The sequence below is a fragment of the Rhea pennata genome, chromosome 3 (genome assembly GCF_028389875.1).
Source record: "Rhea pennata isolate bPtePen1 chromosome 3, bPtePen1.pri, whole genome shotgun sequence".
In the NCBI taxonomy this organism is placed as follows: Eukaryota; Metazoa; Chordata; class Aves; order Rheiformes; family Rheidae; genus Rhea; species Rhea pennata.
In genome coordinates this window covers 81202294-81224600 of record NC_084665.1, presented here as the reverse complement: position 1 = coordinate 81224600, position 22307 = coordinate 81202294, and the positions used below count along the sequence as shown (strand labels likewise).

Sequence of the window (22307 nt, the reverse complement as noted above, 5' to 3'; positions counted from 1 at the left end):
GTACAAATCCATATGTAAATCATGCCAACAAGATGAGATTTTTTTGGTAGTGAACAGAAATTTAGCAGCTCAGTAGGGATATTTGAATTGGTATTTTTAGTTGACTTTGCCAGGAGCATCTTACTTCAGTCTTTTGTGTTCGTTGATATCTTTGATTCAGACCAGCAGAACTGCATCCCAAATACAAGGAAAACAGATGACAATGATTTTGATCAGAAACTAATTTGCTCAGAAATGAGCTGTTGCTCCTTTTCCATTTCATTAAAAAAGCTTTTTCAGTTAACAATGTCTTAACAGAGTCTGAAACCCAAACAATCATAAGAACACAGCATTTACTGTACCTTCTTCAATCCACAGTGTTCAACACGGAAAAGGAAAATATTATTTTGGTTTTATTCTTTCTGAAAATAAGATATTGTTATTTGTTTAGTGTTGAGTAGTGTTTTCAGTGTGTCCAGGACTGTAATTTGTACTATCATCTGCTAGCTCGTGCAGAGGGAACTGTTATACAGCCTGTATGTATTCCAGGGTAGTAGACAGGGTCGTTTGTCCTGCTGATTATGAATGTAAATATTGTTTTTAAGGCAATGGTAACCAAGAGTATTTTTCCTATTTACAGAGCAAGCTTTACATGGAAGGATTTAGAAGCCTAAAAGAAGGAGAACCAGTGGAATTTACTTTTAAGAAATCTTCCAAAGGCCTTGAATCAATACGGGTAACAGGCCCTGGTGGGAGCCCCTGTTTAGGAAGTGAAAGACGACCCAAAGGGAAGACAGTACAAAAAAGAAAACCAAAGGGAGATAGGTAATTACCTTACTTTGCTATTCCCCCCCCCCCTCCTTTTTCTTTTGTTCTTTGCAAGTTTTTCTCAAAGTTATGTTTTCAGCATTTATTCATTTGTGAAAGGAAACCCTTCTATGTAAATCTGGCTTTTATATGTAGCCTAGTCATTTGTTTATACTTATTAAACTGTACCTGTACAACTACATAAATCAGACGATTGGTTTTACTTCAGAAGGTGTATGTTGGATTAGAAGGAGCCTGCAGAGGAATGTAATATTCTTTTGAAAATATTAGACTGAAATATTAGACTATTAGACTGAAAAGAGAGGTCAGCCTGAATACAGATGAAGTAATGTCACATTTAGTTGAGAACTGTGCATGCTAAAGAGTGTATCATGTGCAGCAGGGTTTTTGACTCTGCATCAGTAGTTTTATACAGAAGGAAGTATAGGTAGTACAGCTAAGGTTGAAAGTCTAGTATTAATGAGGTGTATGTAATTTGATTAATTATATTTTTACTTAGTGAACAGAATATCAAGTGTTTTCAAAAGCCTTATTGCCTGATGGTCTGCAGAATGGTTTATTGTTTTAATAATGTGTTAACATTTTACAGTTTAGCCTTCAGAGCTGCACATCCTTGCAAGTACAGCATCAGACCTTGTGTACTATTCCACTTTACTTTCTACCTCTAATGGCTTGAAGAAATTGTATAGTACTCTTAACTCTGAAGCCACTTGCACCTGGTTCCCCAAGGGCAGTCATTTTGCCCCAAAGCTCTTGTATTTATGTGAATATCACTTTTACCTGAATCTTCCCCCCCCCTTTTTTTTTATGATATTGCCAAGCCCCCAGTAGCTGCAACAACTGAGGTGAGTACTTAGTACATCTCAGGATCCTAGTAAGAGCATCCCAAGAGCTGAGTTTTCCCTTGCAGTATTTGATTTATGGCATGACTTGGAGACAGCTCTTTTCCATTACAAATCTTAAAACACAATATAGCTTGGGAAAGAGAGGATCACCTGAAAAGTGCAGCCCTGGCTCTGGAAACTGGGAATTAGAAATCTTATCTCTTTCTCTTTGCCAGGTACAGAAGAGCTTTACTTGTCCCTACCTCCATTATAGGACTTCTTTAAGACTTCTTTTGGGGTTCCACCCCCTGCCCCACCATTTTTTTTTAAAGACTTGATGCAACGTGATAGTTGTCCCTCTTTTCACTGTCTCTGTAAAAGTTAGAGGCCATGAACAAAATTTATTGCTGCTGAGTGGCTGCTGTAGCAGATCAGAGTCCACAACCACAAGAGGAGACTGTGTAAGCAGGACAAAGCTTTCTTTTTGATTGGTCAGCATATCTGACCTTTCAAAGTTGTGTTGCATGCAATGGCTGTTAAAAATCCTTTTTTTTTTTCTTTTTTTTTTTTCCCTTTAAGATAGTCTCCAGTATAGTTGTTCTTTATCAGTTGGAAAAATTTTCCATGGACTGTAACTACTAATCTGTTATCAGCATTACCATTATTACTGATGTTTCATGTTATGGTAACAAAGTTGGTAGTCATGCTATCATGTTACTGTTGTCCTGTTTGTTGCACATGCATATGAGGGAAGACAGTCCTTGCTTCAAAAAGCCCTTGAAATTTAAATGGGCAGCATGTAATTAGACCAGGAAAAGAATTACATATTTAAGGAGACACTGATTTGAACAAATTTATGCATCTATAGTGCAGAGTGGTGGCAATGCAAAGAAAGTAGTTCTTTTGTAAGATAATTCATATCAACATAAGTTATCTAAAATAAATGGGATGAATCTTGCCTCTTGGCTATTTCTCTTTGTGGGCTAAAAGGGAGCCTAGTTGCAGTGCTGTAGATAATTATCTTATAGGTCTCTGAAGTTAAGTGAGATGAATCCCGCTCTCAGTTATGTTTTGTTGTAGCTAAAGCATAGAAAAAATTGGACAGATGCACCTTGAAAAATGGTGCAGGGGTATGATTACTGATACAGTGCACTCTTTCATGTTTCATCTGCCCTTAAAGAAGGAAAAATTCAAAATTAAATTGGATTTGCATATGAAAATGTGGGCAAAAGCATCTACTCAATTCTGCTGTCATCAAAATTCTAGTTATGCTTAAGAACAGAAAACACCGAACATCTGAAGTAGCATTGACATTTTCACTCGGTGAGGAGTAGTGTCTTTGCTTTGTCATTTTGAATAACCTGTCCGGTAAAAAAGCATTTCCAACATGTATAAGGGAAAATGTATTTCAGATTTCTATGCTGCCATATATTTATATGTATATCTATATATATACATACAGATTGCTCTGGGCTAAAGGGCAGGTTTCTGAATGAGAGTTGGTTGTGATTCCAGCCAAACAAATGGTCGGATCTGAACTGCTGCGTTATGCCAGCACTGCAGAGCGGTGGCCCTGGGGTCTAGGGCTTGCCTGCCTGCGTTACGTTGCTTTGCAACAGACTGCAGCTTCCTGTGTAGGAGCTCTTAACGCGTGCTGAACACAGTGTGTTTTGCTTAACTTCAGAGTAAGCTGTCTTGACACAAAGGAGTGCTGTGCTGCTCCTTAAGATTAAGACTGCTGGGCGTTGATGCCAAAAAAAGTTAAAGCACTGTGAATTCACACCGAAATCCGCTGTTCAGTAACTTGTAGACAAGTCCATGAAATCTTGAGATTTGCAGTATAATAAATGAAATGAGAACCTAGCCCACCCTCTCAGGATAAGGTTCAGAAAAAAAAGAAAAAAAAAAGGAAAAAACTCAGGTTGCATTTCTATTTGTTTTGCTATAGTTTAATTTTAAGAGACTGGGAAACTTTCAAGGGAAAATGGGTGAAAATTTAAAATCATTTTTTTTAAGACAAACATTTCCAGTGTTTGAGACCTCGAGGCATTATGCAGACTCTCTAAAAACTCCTAATAGAAACCCAAAGTTGAATACTTTTTCAGCAGAGTGTCTGTAATGTTGAATCTGCTTTGCTTGGAATTAACCTCAGGTAGAACATTTTGGAAAAAAACTTTCTGATTCTGAAGTATAGATAACTTTGCACCAAATGAAAGTAATAACATCAAGCAAGAAGAAGGGACAAGGGAGAAAGAATTAAGGGTATAGCTTCATCTCTCAATTCTAGTTCAGCAAGTTTCTGTCCCATGCTATGCTCCACTAACAGCACATTTGTGGCAGGGAAGCTTTCTGGCATGGGTGAACCATAAACTGTATCAGCGAGTGGTTTGCATTTAAACGTATAATAAAAAACTGTGTTTGTTGTAAGGTTCTGGTTTTGACATGACTAATTTTACCCATTTGGTTTACAGGACAGCCCTGTAAGTAAATTCTGAGGAAGGGATCCCAGAGCCACTGGGAATGAGGGAGGTTAATGAAGCGTTGCCACTGGAGAAATTGTAATGCTCGGTTATGTTCTGGCAATATTACTACTGAAAGAAAGGTATACTCCTAGCTCAGCTGGCTAAATAGCAATGAGCACTGCAGCATAGATGTAGCATTTAAGAACTTTTTTTCCAGTGTAGACATCTGTTAGAGAGAGAATACTAGGGAAAAAAGGTGATTTTGTTTCAAGATGTAATAAATGATGTTTGTCAGTAAGTCTTAGATGTGACCAAAAGCATAATTTTTCAAATAAAAATGTATTTTGTAAACCACTAATTGAAATATAGCCATTGGGGTGGAGGGAAAGGGCTATAAACAAGTAATAAAATACTTCCCTGATGAACTGTCATTTAAAATTAGTTTGTCTCTGAGTAAGCTAGTAAAGGGATTTAGTATCTGAAGACATTCTACAGATGATTCAAAATTAGACTATAATGAGAAGATCTTAAAGCTTTTCTCATATACCACTTTACAGGCTTATGGACCACCTGTTAAACTGTTGTGAGATAGGCAAAGTTAATGGCAATGTGGTGTACTGTTGAGCAGATTTAGGTTGAAGTTGACAGGGTATTGGAAAGCTAGTTTGAGGAAGAAGAGTTACAGGATGGAAAGTCACTTCAAGCTTCAGATTGCATCGGAGTCCACCTCTGCCAAATATAACTTGTTCAAGTGAATAATTTAATTTTCATAGAAAAGTCTCCTATGATTCATGCTCATAAAAGCGTGCTTGAAAGGTGGGTGGGGATGAGGCGGGTGAGGAGAGCCCATCTAACCTGGAGCCAGGAGGCAAGGCAAGGCTGGCAACGCACTGTGGCTGTACCCGAAGGGGCACTTTCAGCCCCGCTCTGCCTTCGCCCCCTTTATTTGTTGGGGTTGGTTTTATGAATGAGTTTGTTGTGGGGTCAGATGAGGGGCTGCTCGCACCAGGGTGGCAGGGGAAGCGCTGCATCAGGGGAGGGGGCTGCGGCACAGGAGGACGACAGCCCTTTGGGGAGGCAGAGCGGCACTGGGCCCACTGCAACACAGGGCGGCATCAAGGCCAGAGGGGGGCAAATGGTAGGAGAGAGAATTGCAAACGTTTCTCTTGGCTGTTTTCTTTTCCTTTTTTTATTTATTTCACTGTGATCCTGTGGGATGTCTAGTTCCTGTTTCCAGTCTGTTTGAGCCCCTCTCAAGTTCTGGGGATCATGAGGACCACCGCATGTTTAGTTTTCTTGCATAAAAACTGCTATGTGAAGTGAAGTCCCTCTTTCCCAGTATCCTGTTTCCAACAATAGCCTATATTTAAGGAGTGAAGGTAGGAAGTGGGGAAATACACTTTCCTATCTTAGTGATTTTGGTGTTTCTTCAGTATCAACACCTAAAAGACAAACAGATGTTGCTTTTAATATCTTAGGAGAGCTGGACAGCACTTCTTCTTGGATCCTTAAGCGGAGTCTGAGATTATTTGTACAGAGTTTTATATATTTATAATTTATATTATTTGCACATATTTAGACAATAAGCTAGAAAGAATAACCTCTTTCTAGCCTATCTATTCTAGCCTGTTTCTAACAGTTTTTAATACTTGTTCCTTTCTTCAGATTGATAATATTTTGGAAGACTTAGCAACAGTCTAGGTTTTTCTGAAAGTGAGTTACAACCAGAAGGCTTTTTAAATGGGGTTAAAAGATAAATTTTTCACTTGATACTTTGGAAGGGAGAATTGAAATCTGGCTAGCAAATGCATCTAAGAACGAGGAGGTTACCTTCCCTTACATTTGTGTAAACCCATCAAATCTAAGTTATAGGCCACTGAAAAGTGCCATTGCGTGTATTCATTAAATAGTCCTTGTTAAAATGTCCAAATCATCCATCTGTGTTTAAGAAAGCTCAGAAACCAGAGAGTTCCTGCATACCAAATACTCAAGCGTGCTTCCCAGCCTCAGAATGTCCAACGTGGCTGGAGAAGAATGGGATCTCTAAGACGGGATATTTTCTTCGTCAAAAGAAGGTGAAAGGCAGATGGCCTAAGGAAAAAAAGACAAAACAGCTGCCACTGACTGGTGTGTATAGTGCCTGACATCCATGGATCATACACTATTGGGCATGATTTCTTCTCTAGCCTTAGGATGTACATAAACTTCAGTCAGTTCTGGAAATACCGGTTGTAGTAGCCAGAGAATAAATACCCCAGATCAAGGGCACAAGCAGGAAACCCTCATCTGTCAGAAAAGGGAGAACCCAGGCTAGCATAGCTTCTACCCCCAGATCTAGCACGTGGCGCCAGCAGTTGCCTTCTTCAAGGGATAATGACTTTTTCTTGCTGTCTACTTCTATACCACCATCAGTAGTGAGCCAGGATGCAGAGCTGAAAGATCAGCACTCAAATATCGGAGCTAGGAATAGGGATTGTTACAGTTGTGCCTAATAGTATACATAGTATCAGAATACAACTTTTCCTTTCATAGGAGACTTAGGAAATTGTTACAAAATTGAAAACCTTGAGATACTATTTAATTTGCAAAGGCAAGTGCTAATAGATACAGGATAGAAAGCTTGATTTAGTGACTTACCAACTGTACTGCTTTGAAGACCACAACCAGTCACAGCTATTTTGGGGTATCTGGGCACACCACTGTAGTGTGCTGGGTGAACATTTCCTCACTCATTTGAGGGGCTGCTTTTTGTTTCACACGTTTTTAATAATGAAGTTCACTATAAGGCAACTTGAAATAAAGAGAGTTTTTTGTTTTTGTTTTTTTTTTCCAGGTCATATGTCGCTTCTTTGACCATATAGTGGGTCCATACAGTGGTTCAGCCTGCTCTCTTGGGTGAAAGAACTGGGCTGTGCTGTAAGGCTGAACCAAATGCACTTAAATATGGGCTTACCTTTGAGCTTAAATGTCTTCTGCTAGGACTGTTCATGTGCTTTAAGTGAAGCATATTTCTGTGCAAGACCTGGGAAGCTGGTAGCAAGTTTGCCCAATTTTCACTAAGTCATGTCCAAGCCTGATATACTTCACTGGGAGCTTGTATTAAGAACAGAATAGAGCCAGAATAAAGATGCTTCTAATGTCTGTTTGTATGTGTGTACAACTAAGAAGAGACAGTCCCCAAATTTTTCGTAGTATTTATAAGAAATCCAAATTTGATGCTAAAGTAAGTAGATATAATTCCAAAAATGTACAAGGAACAGATGAAGTGAGTAGGAAGGTGTCATTTTTATACAGCCTCATATGAAGCAGAACTATTTCTGCACAGCAGATGGATCTCTTAAGTACATACTCTGTTTGCAGAATATTTTTCTTTAATTGGATGTCTGTTCAGGCCTCATGTGTTTTCTGAGTATTTCACCCCCTTCACTGAGGGACAAGCTATTGCTTATCTACAGTATAATACAAACATATGTTCAGACCTTTACTGCGGTGTACTAATATGCTTACTGATCATACCGTAGTTTTACTTTGGTCTGGGCAAGCAATTACTACGAAAAGTATTGCAGGCAATTTAGAAGCTGTTTTGTTTTAATATGCCCGGCTGCAAATCGCAGCAGGCCAGGAGCTGCTTTTAAGTAACGAAGCCATGGGGCAGCAACACGGAGGAGAGGGAAGGAGCAGACACCTATAGGTGGTAACCGTGTTAGCCATCCCAACTGAACTGGCTGCTGTTACGAATTTAAGAGTGTAACTCTTCTGAAAACATTTTCTTGTTTTTACTTTAGTAAGACAAACACATGCTTTACTGGTGGTTTTCTTTCTTTCTTTTTTTTTTTTTTTTTTTTTTTTTACTTTGTTTTGGGGAAGGTTTTTAGGAGTGGGGGGAAAGAAGCTATTTCATATGATGAGAAGAGATAAACACCATTGTGCACACTGATTATTTAAAAATTAAGGGTATGCTGAATAAAGATATTTTTGTTAGTACATTTATATATCTCAAAAAACTTCATGAAAAATCAAAGAACAAATATTTCTTTCAATAAGAAAGAAGGCAGTTAAGATTAAAATCCATTGCTCTCTGCTGGCACACACCTACTTCCTTTTTGACTCATGAGAGCTCATTTTGCACAGAGTTACTAGTGAGCATAGTGCTTAATACTGTTAATTCAAGAAGAAAGCACTGCAGACTTTATGAAACAGACGTAAACTGATTTTTCTAGTCCTGAAGTAATGATTCTTTATCTCTTAAGGAATTTAGGAGCAAGAAAGAATTGGAGTTTTACATTTGGGACTTTTGCACAGTTTGACGGAGATTATGCTAGTTTAAATAGGAAATAGTTTAATAGTATTTCAGTAAATAATTTGAAAAACATTCTGTTTCTGAAAATCTTTCTAAAGTAACTTCTCTCTCCCTTAATTTAGATTTCTCGCACACTTTTTAATTGTTTATTATGTTTTATAAATCTTACTATGATTCGTATTATATTTTATTTCATTATTATACTATTATTTGAATCTTTCAAGTGGACAACTGTGAAGGAAAAAAAGTGCGTGCATTTCCACAGCACAGTTCAGTACGCATTTAAGCCCATGATTTCAAAGTGATAGGTAAGAGGGCATAATTTGAAGATTTCCCTGCTAGTGGAAGTTTCTGTTTAAGCTGGTATTGACCCTGACCAACAGACTGTTCTCCTTTTTGCTCCTGTGATGCTCCGTAGCTGTCAATGGACTGAGAACAGAACTGGACAAAACTGTAATGTCTGTGTGTGCTTCAAAAAGATGCACAGCCTCTGCAATATTTCACTACAAAACTGTTCAGTGTAAATATTTAAGCTCCAAATTCCTTTTATTATAGGAAAACAGTTGAATTTCCTTGCTTTTCTTGATGTGTTGCATTCCAGCATCACCTAGCAAAGGTACTCAAAGCATGTAGTAAATATATAACACTAGGAAAGATGATAGTGGTGATTTCAGATGATGGGAAAAAATGCCATATATGTTAACCTGTTTTAAAAAATACAAAGAACCTGAAAGTAGGAGAAAACTTAATTAAAGCATAGTTGCTAAAAGCAGATATTCCCAAAATTTTGCCTTTCGTTTACCTCAGATGATGAACTGAAGCTCTTCAGAACTAATAAAAGTTCTGGAGCCCTTTAACTTCAAATCAGTAAAGTCTGTGCAGTAATCTAATTTCAGAATCACTACAACTGTTTCTTTTATAGACAGTGACTTCATATTTCTATCCTTGACATTTTAAGATCAACCCTACTTAAATATGAATCACTAAAAATGTGAATTTACTTCAATACCTTGTCAAGAAGCGTAGCAGCTCATTATGTAAGAGGAATGTGTCACAGGGGTAGTCATCCCTGCAGTGGTGGCACAGTCACCCTACTGTCATTCCCCTCCCTTTTTTTAATGATTGTGCCTACAGGGTGCTAAAGCGCTCTCCAAACAAGCTGTAGGACCTGTAGGACCTGGCAGGAAGGGTGGATATTTTTGGCCCAAGATACCGGTTTAAGCCACCCTCATGCAGTGACTTCATCCTGAGGTAGCAGAAACGGGTGGGACTTGGTGGTCGCTTCTCCAGATTACTGGGAGCTGTTAAGAGACAGTGGAGCTCAAAAAGAAACTTGCCTGAGCTAGCCATGATCCCACAAGCACGATGACAGGGACAGGAAAATGCAATGAGGACAATGAACAGAGAGCAGATTAGCAAGGAGAAGGTACATGAACACGAGCATGTCTAATCTGGAAGGAGAGGGAAGAGAAGTGCTGGGGGAGGGAGGCCAGCACAACTGGCACTGCTGAGGGTTGTGGGGAGCATTGAACACAGCCAACATGAGAAGTACAGAGTTTCCCAGGCCTCCACGTTGTAACTTAAAAGCTAGTAGTTAGGGCAGTCTTCAGGGAGAGCAGAGAAATCTTTGAAATCCCCTCAGGCAGAACCGGGAACTGAATCAAGGTTCTGTCCATTTTGAAAGGTTGCTTGAAGCCTGGAGCTAGCGTGTGGAGAGCTGGCACTCAGGTGGGAAGGAGGCACCTCCTTTGCCGCTCTGCAGAGATGGAGGTGACTCCAGGAGATCTGGGAGTGCTGCTTGGACATAGGCCTTCCTGCAGTAGTCCGCTCACTGTGTGTTCCTCATTTACTATGTGGCAAACATGAGACATCTGGATTTTGTTTTGCAGAACCACCACATACTCCCAGCTGCAACTGTTGCTCAGTTTGGGTTTGGCCTCAGACGTATCAGGTGCTATAAGATACCAAGTGCTCTATTACAGGCTCTAGCATTTCAAATTGGGCACCTAAAGTAAGACTGCTTTAGAAAATCACAGAATCAGTAAGATTGGAAGGGACCTCTGGAGATCACCTAGTCCAACCTCTCTGCTCAGCAGGGTCACCTAGAGCAGGTTAGACAGGGTTGCATCCAGGCGGGCCTTGAAGATCTCCAGAGAAGGAGACTCCACAACCTCTCTGGGAAACCTGGTCCAGTGCTCCGTCACTCTCACAGGGAAGAAATTCCCCCTCACGGTCAGGCGGAACTTCCTGTGCTTCAGTTTGTGCCCATTTCCTCTTGTCCTGTCACATGGAACAACTGAAAAGAGTTTGTCCCCGTCCCCTTGACACCCTCCCTCAGGTACTTGTACACATTGATAAGATCCCCCCTCAGTCTTCTCTTCCCCAGGCTGAACAGGCCCAGCTCTCGCAGCCGTTCCTCATAGGGCAGATGCTCCAGCCCTCTGATCATCTTTGTAGCCCTACGCTGGACTCTCTCCAGTAGCTCCATGTCTCTCTTGTACTACTGGGGAGCCCAGAACTGGACACAGGACTCGAGATGAGGCCTCCCCAGGGCTGAGTAGAGGGGCAGGATCACCTCCCTCCACCTGCTGGCAACACTCTTCCCGATGCACCCCAGGAGACCATTGGACTTCCTGGCCACAAGGGCACATTGCTGGCTCATGGTCAAATGGTTTTAGCATTTTTTCTTGTGCTCCAGAATCCTGTGTGTTACCTTGAAATCAGTGAAACCACTCAATTTCATAGAAAACTTGCCAAATAATTAATGTTTGTAATGTGTGAATGTATCTTAAAGAGAGCCTCAAGCAAAGTTAATACTTTTCTTTAATGTTCAATGTTTAAGTGGATATAGTGGTGAGTCCAGGCGTTGAACTGAGTAGGAGAAAGAGGAAATATTCAATAACCACCAGCAGCTTTATGCAGCATATGAGAAAAGGCCATCGTCATATGGTTTTATAGTATAGTGTCAGCGTGTAGTTTACAGGCTGTTACTACAACATAAATTATTTCCTCCTTTTCTGAATACTGAATTTCTAGGTAATGGGTAGAAATTAGCCTGAATGCCATTGCTAGGGTTGAGCGTTTGGGCTGCTTTTTGCTTTGAAACCATACTGGGATGTTCTATGGCAAGGATGAAAGAGCTATTTTTGCAGATGAAATTACACATACCCAAGAAAGAGCAAAGGTGGCAGTGGCAGAGCTGGAGTAACAGCGACGCGAGGCTGGCATTATTGGTGAAGTGGATGGAGCTCAGTAACCGACCTGTGGAACAGCTGAGGAAGAAAGAGTTGTGAAGGGTCACTATGAAATATGGGAGTGAGCTATACAATTTCTTTTCTTTGATCTCTGTTCGTTTATAATCTTATCGGTATTGAGTCTCCTGGCACTACATCTTTTACAATGAATGGTTGAAAGTACCAAAAATTGATTTAAATTGCATTGCTCTTGAGCTGAATGGCTTTCTTTAGCCTAGAAGTAACTTGGAGTTGTACTCTTTCAGCTGTTGGACAGTTTAAATGCTCACCATTTAATTTACTTTAGACAGTTTTGAAAACAATAGCAAACCACAGACTGCTCTTGTTTTATTGTCTGCAATTAATGTTGCAACAGCCTTTGCATCAAAGTTTAACTAGAGTGCTTTGATTTCCCCAGTGATAAATGGGTAACTTTCAGCCAGTATAGAAAGTTGAAATAGTTAAATGTTTCAAATTCAGCTTCAGATTTGCTAGTGTTTAAATTCAGTGTTTCTGCCTTTTTATTGTGCTAAATTGTAATCGTACAAAACAAAGAGAATAGAGTGAGTGCGCCAGTGTGCATGTCTGCATAATGAGACTGGTTGTTCTTTACAATTACAGAGTTTTACTTCTGCTTCTTCTTATAATGGTAGGGAGTCATCAGCAGTTGGTGATAGGATTAGAAATCATGCATAGCTCAAATGTGTAGAAAATTCTGTTCATCTACTTTTTTGAAGGTTTAATTTTATTTCAATTTGCTTTACTGAGTTGACTGAAATAAATCACTTCTTTTCATTAATTATATGAAAGAGTGTTTAATTTGTCTTTGGTCTAGTTCATTTCTTCCAGTTTTTGCACTTAAATACACTTTGGGGGAATCATGATTAGTTCCTTGCATAATCAGTGTTAAGAATATGTACCTATGTCCCGTCTTAATAGTTATTTAAAATGTGCTAATCACTTTAGTTTTTCTAATTCAAAAAAGAATCCATAAAGTGTTTTAATTTACTTTTTGTTAAACAGTTCGATTGGAGCTTGTTAAATGGGTAAGTATCATTCCTCATTTTAAGAATTTTTGCCCTTAAGTACATTGCGCAACTTAAAATTTTTTATTGGTGCTGAGAAATATTTTTGTCAAATGGGACTTTTGTGTTATACCTATATTTCTGATTCACTGGAATGAAGTTGTCTTTCTCCTTTGCAATCTATACTTTTCATTTATGTGTAGAAAAGAAATGTCCTGCATTTTTTTCATGAGACTTGTATATGCATTGACAAACAAGGGATCTGTTGTAAGACTGATTTTGGCAAGTAAATAAAAGAGTAGTCTCCCCAAGAATCATTAAAATTTGTGTAAGCTGCTGCTGTTTTATTTTTTGAGTTAGCTATACCATGCTTTTACCCATACAAGAAAACAAAATGTGTTTTAAAATGCCTGTGAGGGAAAAATACTACCTCAGAATGTAAAGTTTACAAATATTTAGAACATACTCATTCGTGGTTAAAGAAGCTGCCTGTAAATTCTCTCTCTTCTAGAGCTTTCCCTTTTTATCTCTGAAGTTCAGTCATTATTTTATGTCGGTTCCGTTGGGTTTTGTTACATTTTTTTCCTATCAGACAAATTAATTCCTGTTGTTTAGTGCTAGTCCTTTTAGGGCGTTTGCGACTCTCATGCATCAAGTTTGTGTTTTAGAAGGTATGTGGAGCCAGATTTTGGAATTTGCTTTTTTAGTGGCTCTTTTGTGGAGGAGAAATCTTTCAGGCATGAATTGATAGTGCAGATCTTTTGAGGTCCGTCGGGGCTAACCTATGACCTCCGTTCCCGGGAGGTCAGCGTCTGAGGGCAACAGATTAAGGCAGTTAAAAGATTGGAATGGGAACTGGGATGGAAAAATTAGCCAGCACATTTTGGGTGGAAAACATCAAAGTCATCAGACAATTTGCTTATTTTAAACTTGGTTTAAGGGTAACAAGCTAATTGTACTGTGTTTGTTGATGCAAGCAATTTATATTATCTGAGGAGATTAACACTGAAGAATTTTTTTTTTAATTGGAGAGTTGTAATGTCCCTTAAGGATAAGCATGCTGTGTATTTTGTGTACTAAATGCTTTTTTCCAACATTTTTAATATAATAATTCAAGATCTGATCCTGCACTCTCTGTATACTCCACTAGCTCTTTTTCTTATACATGGCATCACTGACACCAGGAGGAATCATTACATGGGTGTAATAAGTGTTGCAGAATCTGGATCTTGCTTGCAATCTGCTAAAGACCCCTCACTCTCATTGGAGGATACAGGTGCTCTGTGTACGCGGGAAATATTATTCTTATGTTAAAAATTCCTGATCCTGATGCTTGATGACGTTTGTGAGCATCTGTTTTTCTTACAGCTTTTCAGACGTGAATTCTTTTTGAATGCAAACATGTCACCAATGAATGTTCTTTCAGAGACTATAAATTGCTTTAAAAGAAAACAGCATTGTCTGTTTATTCTTGTCGGTCAATTTAAAATTTATCAGGATATATTAAAAAAAGAGCAAGGACTAATTTTCATCTGCAGAATTGATTTCAGAGACATTATAATCTAGAAGAAGGCAACTTCCTTCATATGAAAATTGTGCAAGTGTGAGGATACATGTAACCAATTACAGTTTGTTTAAAGAACAAATAAAGTGGCTTCAGTATCACATGCAGGAAGAAAAGACATAGTGTTTCAGTGGGGGCAAATGCACTCAGGGGAAAGAAAAAGAAAAAAAGGAAAAAAAAAAAAAAGGGCATGGTCTTGCAGCTCAGGCTCTGACTAGCAGTATGTAGATTCCGGTATTTCTGCTGCAGTAACGTCTACTGATTAAATCAAAATACTATAAAATACAGTTAAGCTCAAGCAGGCAGCCATCTGTATGTCTCAGTGTCTAATCTTGGCACATTATTATCATTCTTTTGGTAGTAAAGAGTAAGAGATGCATGAGGTTTAAACCGCTCATTCACAGCCTCATAACTTCCCAAACGATTTCACTGAAGGTTGAAACCTTCCCTTTGCAGTTCTAGCTCTGGCTTGAATTTGAGGTAGATCGAGCAAAGCGATCGCCGTCGCGGAAGGAAAAGAAGAGGATGCGGCAGGAGCTGCTGTGAACTGCAGCAGCCTCTGCACTGTTCTCCTGGATGCAGCAAATGGCCAAAGCTCCTGGCCGCAGCCAGGGGTGCCCCCCACCCCCGGGTGCTCCCCACCCCCGGGAGGACCACCGCGGCCAGCTGGGCCCCCCATCGCTGGGAGTACCAGTGCAACCAGGTGTGCTCCCCAGCACAGGGCAAGGGGGGGAGTTTGAAGGGACAGGAGCAACCCTGAAGGTCCTGGGAGACCTGTTGCTCCAGTTGGACTCCAGGACTAAAGCGGGGTGGTTTCTGATCAGCCATTTTGTGATTCTTCCTTGTCAACCGTGCCTGCGGTTGAATAAATAGGCAGGACGGATGGGGAATGGCTTTGTTAACCCAGTCACGAGAACGCGTGATGACGATCACCAGGGATCACTGAGAAGGAACAAAACACTTGGAATAGCAAGGGAAAAACAGTTAGGCAGCTCCAGAGACGTGTGTCTGACATGACTGCGGATAGCTTGCTTGTTTGCCTGTGCCCCTTCCTGGACCCTCCCTCTCTTCTGTCTGCCTAGGTAGCCTAGATGGGAAACTCTTAGTTCATGTAGTGCTTAGGGAATCACTGCTGTCTTACATTGCAGTAATGATCCTGATCCGTGGTCGTTTGAATTATTAGAGAGCAATGCTTTTTTTTTCTTTAATCTGGGAAACCTCTTCCACAGGATTTTCATTGGGAGTGTGTGTCCTGTTTTAGCAATTCCGACATCCTGTCCATAAGCTTACTTTCCCTAATTATCTTTTAGAGACCCTTTAGAAGTAGTCTGTATATTCCTAAGATCCACAGATAGAAATTTAGTGTGTGTGGGTGGGGGAGGGGGGTCTTCACTAAATTGTTGTTGGATTGGTTATAAGCGGGTGAAGAAAGGACTCCAAAGCTGGTGTGTAGTAGCTTGCAAGGAGGAGTTTGCAGAGTCTGAGGAAAAGAAAGATCAAAACTCAAGAAGCTGAAAAAACAAATTTTTAGTAACTTGGAAATGTTATTTTGGGTTTTTTATGATTAAGACCTGCTTCATCATTTTTGCTTGATCTACTTAAGAAATAGGTAGAGAATCCGTATCCTCACTTTCTTTGCATGTTCTTTTCACAACAAAAATTGCTGTAAGCGATGGACAAAATTTAGCAGAGGTACTGAGAGTAGTATTTTCGGGTTTATGTGCTGGTGAAGGTTGAAATTGCTGCTAGTGCAGTTTTACCAGTAGGTTTCTGTCTGCATTCCCAATGCTCTTAGAGACAGTGTCTCCGAATGGACTTTTTAATTTGCCTCAGCTGAGTCATTTCCTTACCGTGAGCTGCTATAAAGAGATGATTTCTTAGGCTCTGCTTTCTAGGGTTTAGCCTGTACTGCCCCCCTTCTTTTCAAAACAAGAACTCATCAGAAAGTACCTTTTGTATGAATGAGTTGAGTTCAGAAGGTTTCAGAAATCTGGATTATCAGTGGTCTTTTTTTTGTTGAAAGGGCTACTGTTTTTTTTTGAGTTTCTCTGCTGTTAATTTGAAAATGAAAAAGCCAACAAAGAGTCAGATGTTGTTTTTCTTTGTAGGTAGCGGTTATAGTTGTTTCACAACTGCTAAGTGAACTTGAATGCCTATGAGATACTTCAGGTGATAGCTATTAAAATTTTACAGTATTTTTTATATATCTCATTTTTCTTAATGACTTGATTTGTGGCTTAATTCCTGCAGAATAATTAATCAAACTTCAAAGCTTTTGAATTAGACAGAAAAATAGTAGGCTTTACGCTGGTGTAATGTTAAGATGCATTTTATAGAAGATTGACTTTAATTGTGAAAAGCCAGAAGGTCAGATCTGTTGCATTCACAATATATTTATGAAAGGTTGCCTCAACTGCATTGAAGAAAGTGGGTATCAAACAGGAGATGACATAATCAGAGATGTTCAGAATGAGATGCACCTATTGGTGACCTCATCAATTAAAAATATGCAGTTTTTATAATTGCAAGGTAAAAATGACAGGAACAGATTAATGCTTTTTGCGTATTGTCGTATTTCCTTTCTATACTGAACTTTTGCCAGGTAAACTCTGCAATATGCCTGTGAGGCAAAATGAAGCTATATCAGCATATCTGTGATGACTTAACTCTCGTTAGGACAAGTAACAATACGAGTAAAGATGTAATGATACAGGCTTTTTGCATGTATGGTCTTGTCCCTCTAAGGTCATTCGAGAGAGTTCACAAAGATGCAAACATTTCTTGAAATACAGGTTATGACTGAAACTGTAAATGAAAAGTATATGAAAGACAAGGTGATATTAGTGTTGGAAATTATTGATGCGCTATATGCATTGTAAAGCGCAATAATTACGGTAGTGGAAACATCCAGCTGCTATAATGAGATGCTGGATTGGGAACAGGGTATCACCGTGTTCCCTCCCTGTAGTAGCAGGCAGTAAATTTACTTAAGCTTGCATCTTTTGTTACAGTGTAGAGGACTGCAGTTTGTGTGTGGTATATAAACCTGTTTTCATTTAATTTGCAATTGTTGTCTTAAAGCAGATTCCCATTTATTAAAAAAAATCTACAGGGACTGCTTCTTGTTGATTCTCACTGAGAAAACTTAAAATAAGTCTATTCCACCACCACCTCCCCCAAAAAAGTGTTTTATTAAAAGATAGTTCAAGTTTGTCAGTTTAAAAGTCCTTATTTCCTTGAAGTTTTCAGCTGTTCCCTCTGAAATGGCATAAGGACTTGCACATGAGTATGTCAAAACTGTGTGTGATAACTGGGAGCAGAACTGGGATGGAAGTGAAGGGAGGGGAGCGTGCTGGGCGGTGAATGGGCTCTCCGAGTGGGGACCAGCTTGTCGGTGGGATTGGGGCAGACTGGATTAAAGGAGAGTGGTGGGCAGAGCTCACCTCCTCGCACAGCTGGAGGTAGCAGGGGTGCTTCTGATCTGATGCTTTCCATGAACTGATGACTTTCAATGTCCATGGACTGGTGTCTAACGTATTTCTGCCTGGAATCAGAAATATTGTAGCTCTTGCTTTCCTTTTGTCCCTGTTTTTTTCCTCAGGAAGATGAGGAATAGTTTGAGAAGCTTCTTTAACGTGCATATTTTATATGATCCAGGGGAAGTGGAGTGCCCAGCATGGGTCAGCTGTGGCCATGCGTAATAGCTGCCAAGAGACAGAGTGCTAGCACGGCTTGTACCAGTGTGCTCTGCACTGCTAGTCCAGGGTGTGCGACGAGCCAAGGCTCTCCTCGGGTGAGACACAACTCTTTATCAGGGCAGATGAGGATTACCTTGATGTTCCAGGCTTGTGCTCCCGTGGCTGCGGCTGCCCAGGGGCCGCGGGGCCGTGCAGGTGGCCTGAGGATGCGGGTTGTGCTGTTGCCCTGCAGGAGGTGGAGGAGCCACCTCAGGTTTCCCAGGTCGGCCCTCCTGGGAGAGGACACGTGCTGCACAACACTGTGAAAAGACGGACACGTGTACGGTTCCCTCCCTGGCATTTCAGACAGCCACTCATGACACTGCCAAATGCACACCAGGCCAGAGCCTGCTTGGATGGTCGGGAAATACAGCTAGGAGAGTTCTCCTGAGATACATCATGGATATGGCCCTGGAGACTCGTTTGGCAGAATGTGCTAATAACTTAATTCTGCCTGTATTGCAGCCTCTCCCTACAGAGACAGAGACTCAACGGAGAAAAGATGAAGGCCCGTGGTCAGGTCTGGTTGGCATTTCTTTACCAAGCGCAATTCGATTGATATATACCCCTCAGCAGATGGGGTACGATCAGCAGAGATGATCGAGGCCCCAACTGTGAAGCATACTCTCAAGCCATACTCTCTCACAAGGGAAATTCAAGACAGATTCCTTCAGATTTGGTGTTTGCAATTTATTATGTTCATAATTTGATGAATGGTGAAGTTCTTCAAACACGCGGTAAATATGACTTATTGTCAAAGTAGTTATTGAACAGCCTGTGATTTTTTTTTCCTTTATATGTGCTTGTAAATTACTTATGCTGAATATCAAGATCTTAACCTTCAGCAGCTGGCTTGGTATCTTATACTTGTGTCAATTACTACATAACCATGACTTGGGATTCTTCCTCTTCATACACTACATTCTCCAGGGACACAAAGCTAATGTTAAGCAACACCTAATGCAGGTTTGCCATAACTGTCCTGTGCAGTCAGCCCAAAGACTCGGGCAGCTGTGTTTCACAATCCAAATAATTTTTTGTGGTTCACAAGTTATACCTTTTAGGATGTTTTTCCTTGTTAGAGAGACACTATTAAGCTGAAAATACTAAAAGTTTGAGAAAATGCTGCATCAGTAGCTTTAGATATAAAGGATTTTTTAATTGTTTATTTGCCTCTGCTGTGCTCTACATGTAGAAGAAACAGTAATCTGTAGTAAGAAACAAGTAACTTGTTGTCCAAGTAATGGACAACATAACAGATTTAATCCCTATTCATTATTTTTCCTATAGAGTGACTGTATCTTCAGAAGAAGTGGATGCTGCCTTTGATTCTGGAAGCGTGTTCTCTCTAAGGGTACAGTTTCACATTACAGTAAGCTGGCTGGCTGTGTTACCTTAAGGTTGCCCCACAGCAACCTTAAGTTCCTCTCCGTGCAGGGTCGATGATGCTGATCTAATCCCACAGAGAGTCAATTCAGGGAGCAAAGCTGAAAGAAACTAATCCTGCAAAAAAAGTACTGAGAAGCAGTGAAAATGGGTAGGGTGCTGGTGGAACAAGGAACACCTCTTGATAACAGCTCAGCATTGGGTTGGTTTAACCGTAATAGGAAACCATATGAGAAAGTCGGCATGAAACATGTTCTGTTTTCTGGTCAGCGTGGCAGAGATCTTCCCTGAAAAGTGATGGTGGCTCTGTGGCTTCCACACTGCAAGTATTAGGTATTTTGCTGTCATTGATGGCAGGTGGTTGTTTAAGAATCCATGAAGTTCAGTGAAGGAAAGAAGCAGGAACACAAAACCACAAACTCAGTTGGTTTTGGCCTCGATAAGGCCATAGGTATAAATAGGCATTGGCAGCACTTTGTGAAGAGTTTGGGGAATGGTCCAGACAAGACCTTTGCTATCTGAGCTGTCGATATCAGACCACCAAGCAAATCTGAAATAAATGATCTCATTCCACATCAGTTCCCCGCGAGAACGATGTTCTTTGTTGCTAGCGGTGCAGCAGCTTATGGTTTTCCTCATCAGAGAAAGAAAACAGGGTGGGGACAGCAAATCCCACCTATTTTAGATGCTTTTGTGCCCCTGCACCATTAACCCATCTATTAAACTGTACTGTGAAGTGAGAAGGCCAGGAGAACTGAGGCTCTCAGAAACAGATTGCTTATTTAAGACTAACCAGGAAGTCTGTGACAGACTGGGAATGTGAACAGCATTCCCCAACCCTGTGTTTCTGACATCCTTCTGAGTCTAAAGAGGGGTTTTTAAAAGCCACAATGACCAAGTTTAATTTACTGTTTATTTTAAGTGATCCATTTAATTTTTTTTCTATCTCTGTTAGCATTAATTATAACCGCTGCAAATGTTGTGAAGACAAAATATGTATTAAAACTAGCATTTCCTATTGTAGTGTTCTACAATTTCCCACGAATCATAATGAATGAATGTAAAACAAATGCCTTAAAAGGAAACTCTGATCCGGATTTTTAAATAATTTTTGATAGTTAGAGTTCCTTCTGTAATAAGGACATGATAGCAGCAGCTAAAGGTTTGATGTATTGATTAACCCCCTTTCTTTAAGTTTCCTGCGAGACAGCTTAAGCTTTTCTCGTAGTCAGCACCAGAGGAAGGTTACCAACTTCACTAATTTGTGCTGCCAGACTTCCTACAAAAAAAGAAACATGTGCATACACATGTGATACTAACCCTGGAGGCAAGAGGTAGGATAAGGTGTGGAGGTGCAATCTGCTATCTCCAAAAGAAACAAAGCTTCGGGAAGTCTAACATACTCAAATCAGGGGGTCCGTATAACCTCCACCCTGGCAGGCGGAAGAAGCAGCAAGCGTCGTGTCAGCCCAGGTTCTGAGCAGCGCTCACTTGGGGATAGTAACTTGCTGCTAGCGACTGCTTGTCCAAGAAGGGAATAAAAGCAGCAGACAGCAGCAGGCTAGTCCCTCTCTTCCCAAAAGATCTACTGAAGCCTCACATACTGCTAATGGAGAAGACCTGGAACAATTTGAAACAAGGGTAAAGTGCAGTGTCGGTTTACCAGAGGTAAACTGGACCTTACCTAGCATTTGTATTGCGTTAACTAGATGGTTTCGTTTTTCTTAGACAGCGGAAATGTACTAGCTGTAATCCATTTACTCTTCAAAAATGATCTGTTGGAGCGCATGAGGAAAAATCATTAGTTAAAGTAAGCTTTACCACTCGACCTTGTCTTTGAACCTCTTCTCCTCCCCTGTGATTTATGAATTGGAATTAGATCTGTTTTGAGCAACATGATGATTGTAAAACTGCCATACCTTGTGCCATGTATCTCACTGAGCCACTCGTAGCATCAAGGCAAAACATTGTGGACTTTAAGGATGACCTTATGAAAAATATTCAAGTTAAAAACTCTCCCAAGTTGCACCCTGCTATTTATGTAAAAGATAAAGGGGCAAGGGACAGGATTTAAGTTGGCCTTGTTGCTGTAGGGAGAAAGTAGAGGTTATTACGTCCTGCTTTTCCTGCTGATGTGTCTTTCCTGTAGTTCCTTAGTTAATTGTACTTCCTCCTTGGCAGCTAGCCACGGTTGCCCCAAAGCTTTTATGTCAAATTATAGGAACACCGGGAAGCGGTTTGCTTGGCATTTTTCCTGCTTTTGGGTAGCGCCTGGCAAAGGATGCACTGTTCTTCGTGACGTTGGCTGGAGGAGCTTGGGGAAAGAAAAGACAAGAAATGATCAGTTCCTTGTTTCCCTACCCCCATTCATGCTAAAGCAGGCTCTGCTAGCACTATTCAGCTTCTAGTCCCAAAGACTCGTAAACCAGCTGGGAGCAGCAGGAACATAATAGATTCCAGTGGATAGTGTGCCTCCTACGCCAGATGAGGGTTTGGTGGGGGGCTTTCCTGCCCGCCGCAGCCGGTCTAAGTGCAAAAGCTGGTAACTTGGAGCAGCTCAGGGAACCTGCTCCGAAGCACCGGCTCTGGCTTCCCAATCCTTTTGATAATCTGCTTAGCCCAGGGTCGAAAAGGCTACTGCTGCTGTCGTTTTGGTAACGGTAGATAATTGTTCGCAGTGTTCCTCTAATACTCTTCATATAATTACAAAAATCGCATTGTACTCGTGAGTAACGTGTCTAAGTTCTCTCCCAAGGAGGCAGTCAGATTATTTGGGGCTCAGTGGTACAGTTTGGACATTTCTGGCTGCAGTGTCCCTTACGTGTGATGCAGTTTGCTTTTTTGGTGGCAGGCCATTGGAGAAGAGGGGCTCAAAGGGTGGCTCAGCTCATTTACAGTAACGTGCACCATATCTAGAGAGACCAATACTCCCATCTCCTAACCACAGACCAGGAGGGTCTTTGCATTCT

General features: G+C 40.6%; 1 protein-coding gene across 1 annotated transcript in view; it reads left to right on the top strand.

Annotated features, from left to right (window-relative positions):
• The window catches only part of LIN28B (lin-28 homolog B), a 92648-nt gene that overhangs the window by 50247 nt on the left and 20094 nt on the right, over positions 1-22307 (top strand). Inside the window, exon 3 of the mRNA XM_062570998.1 lies at positions 620-804. Coding sequence (XP_062426982.1) covers positions 620-804 — 185 coding nt within the window. The remainder of the gene's footprint in view (positions 1-619; positions 805-22307) is intronic.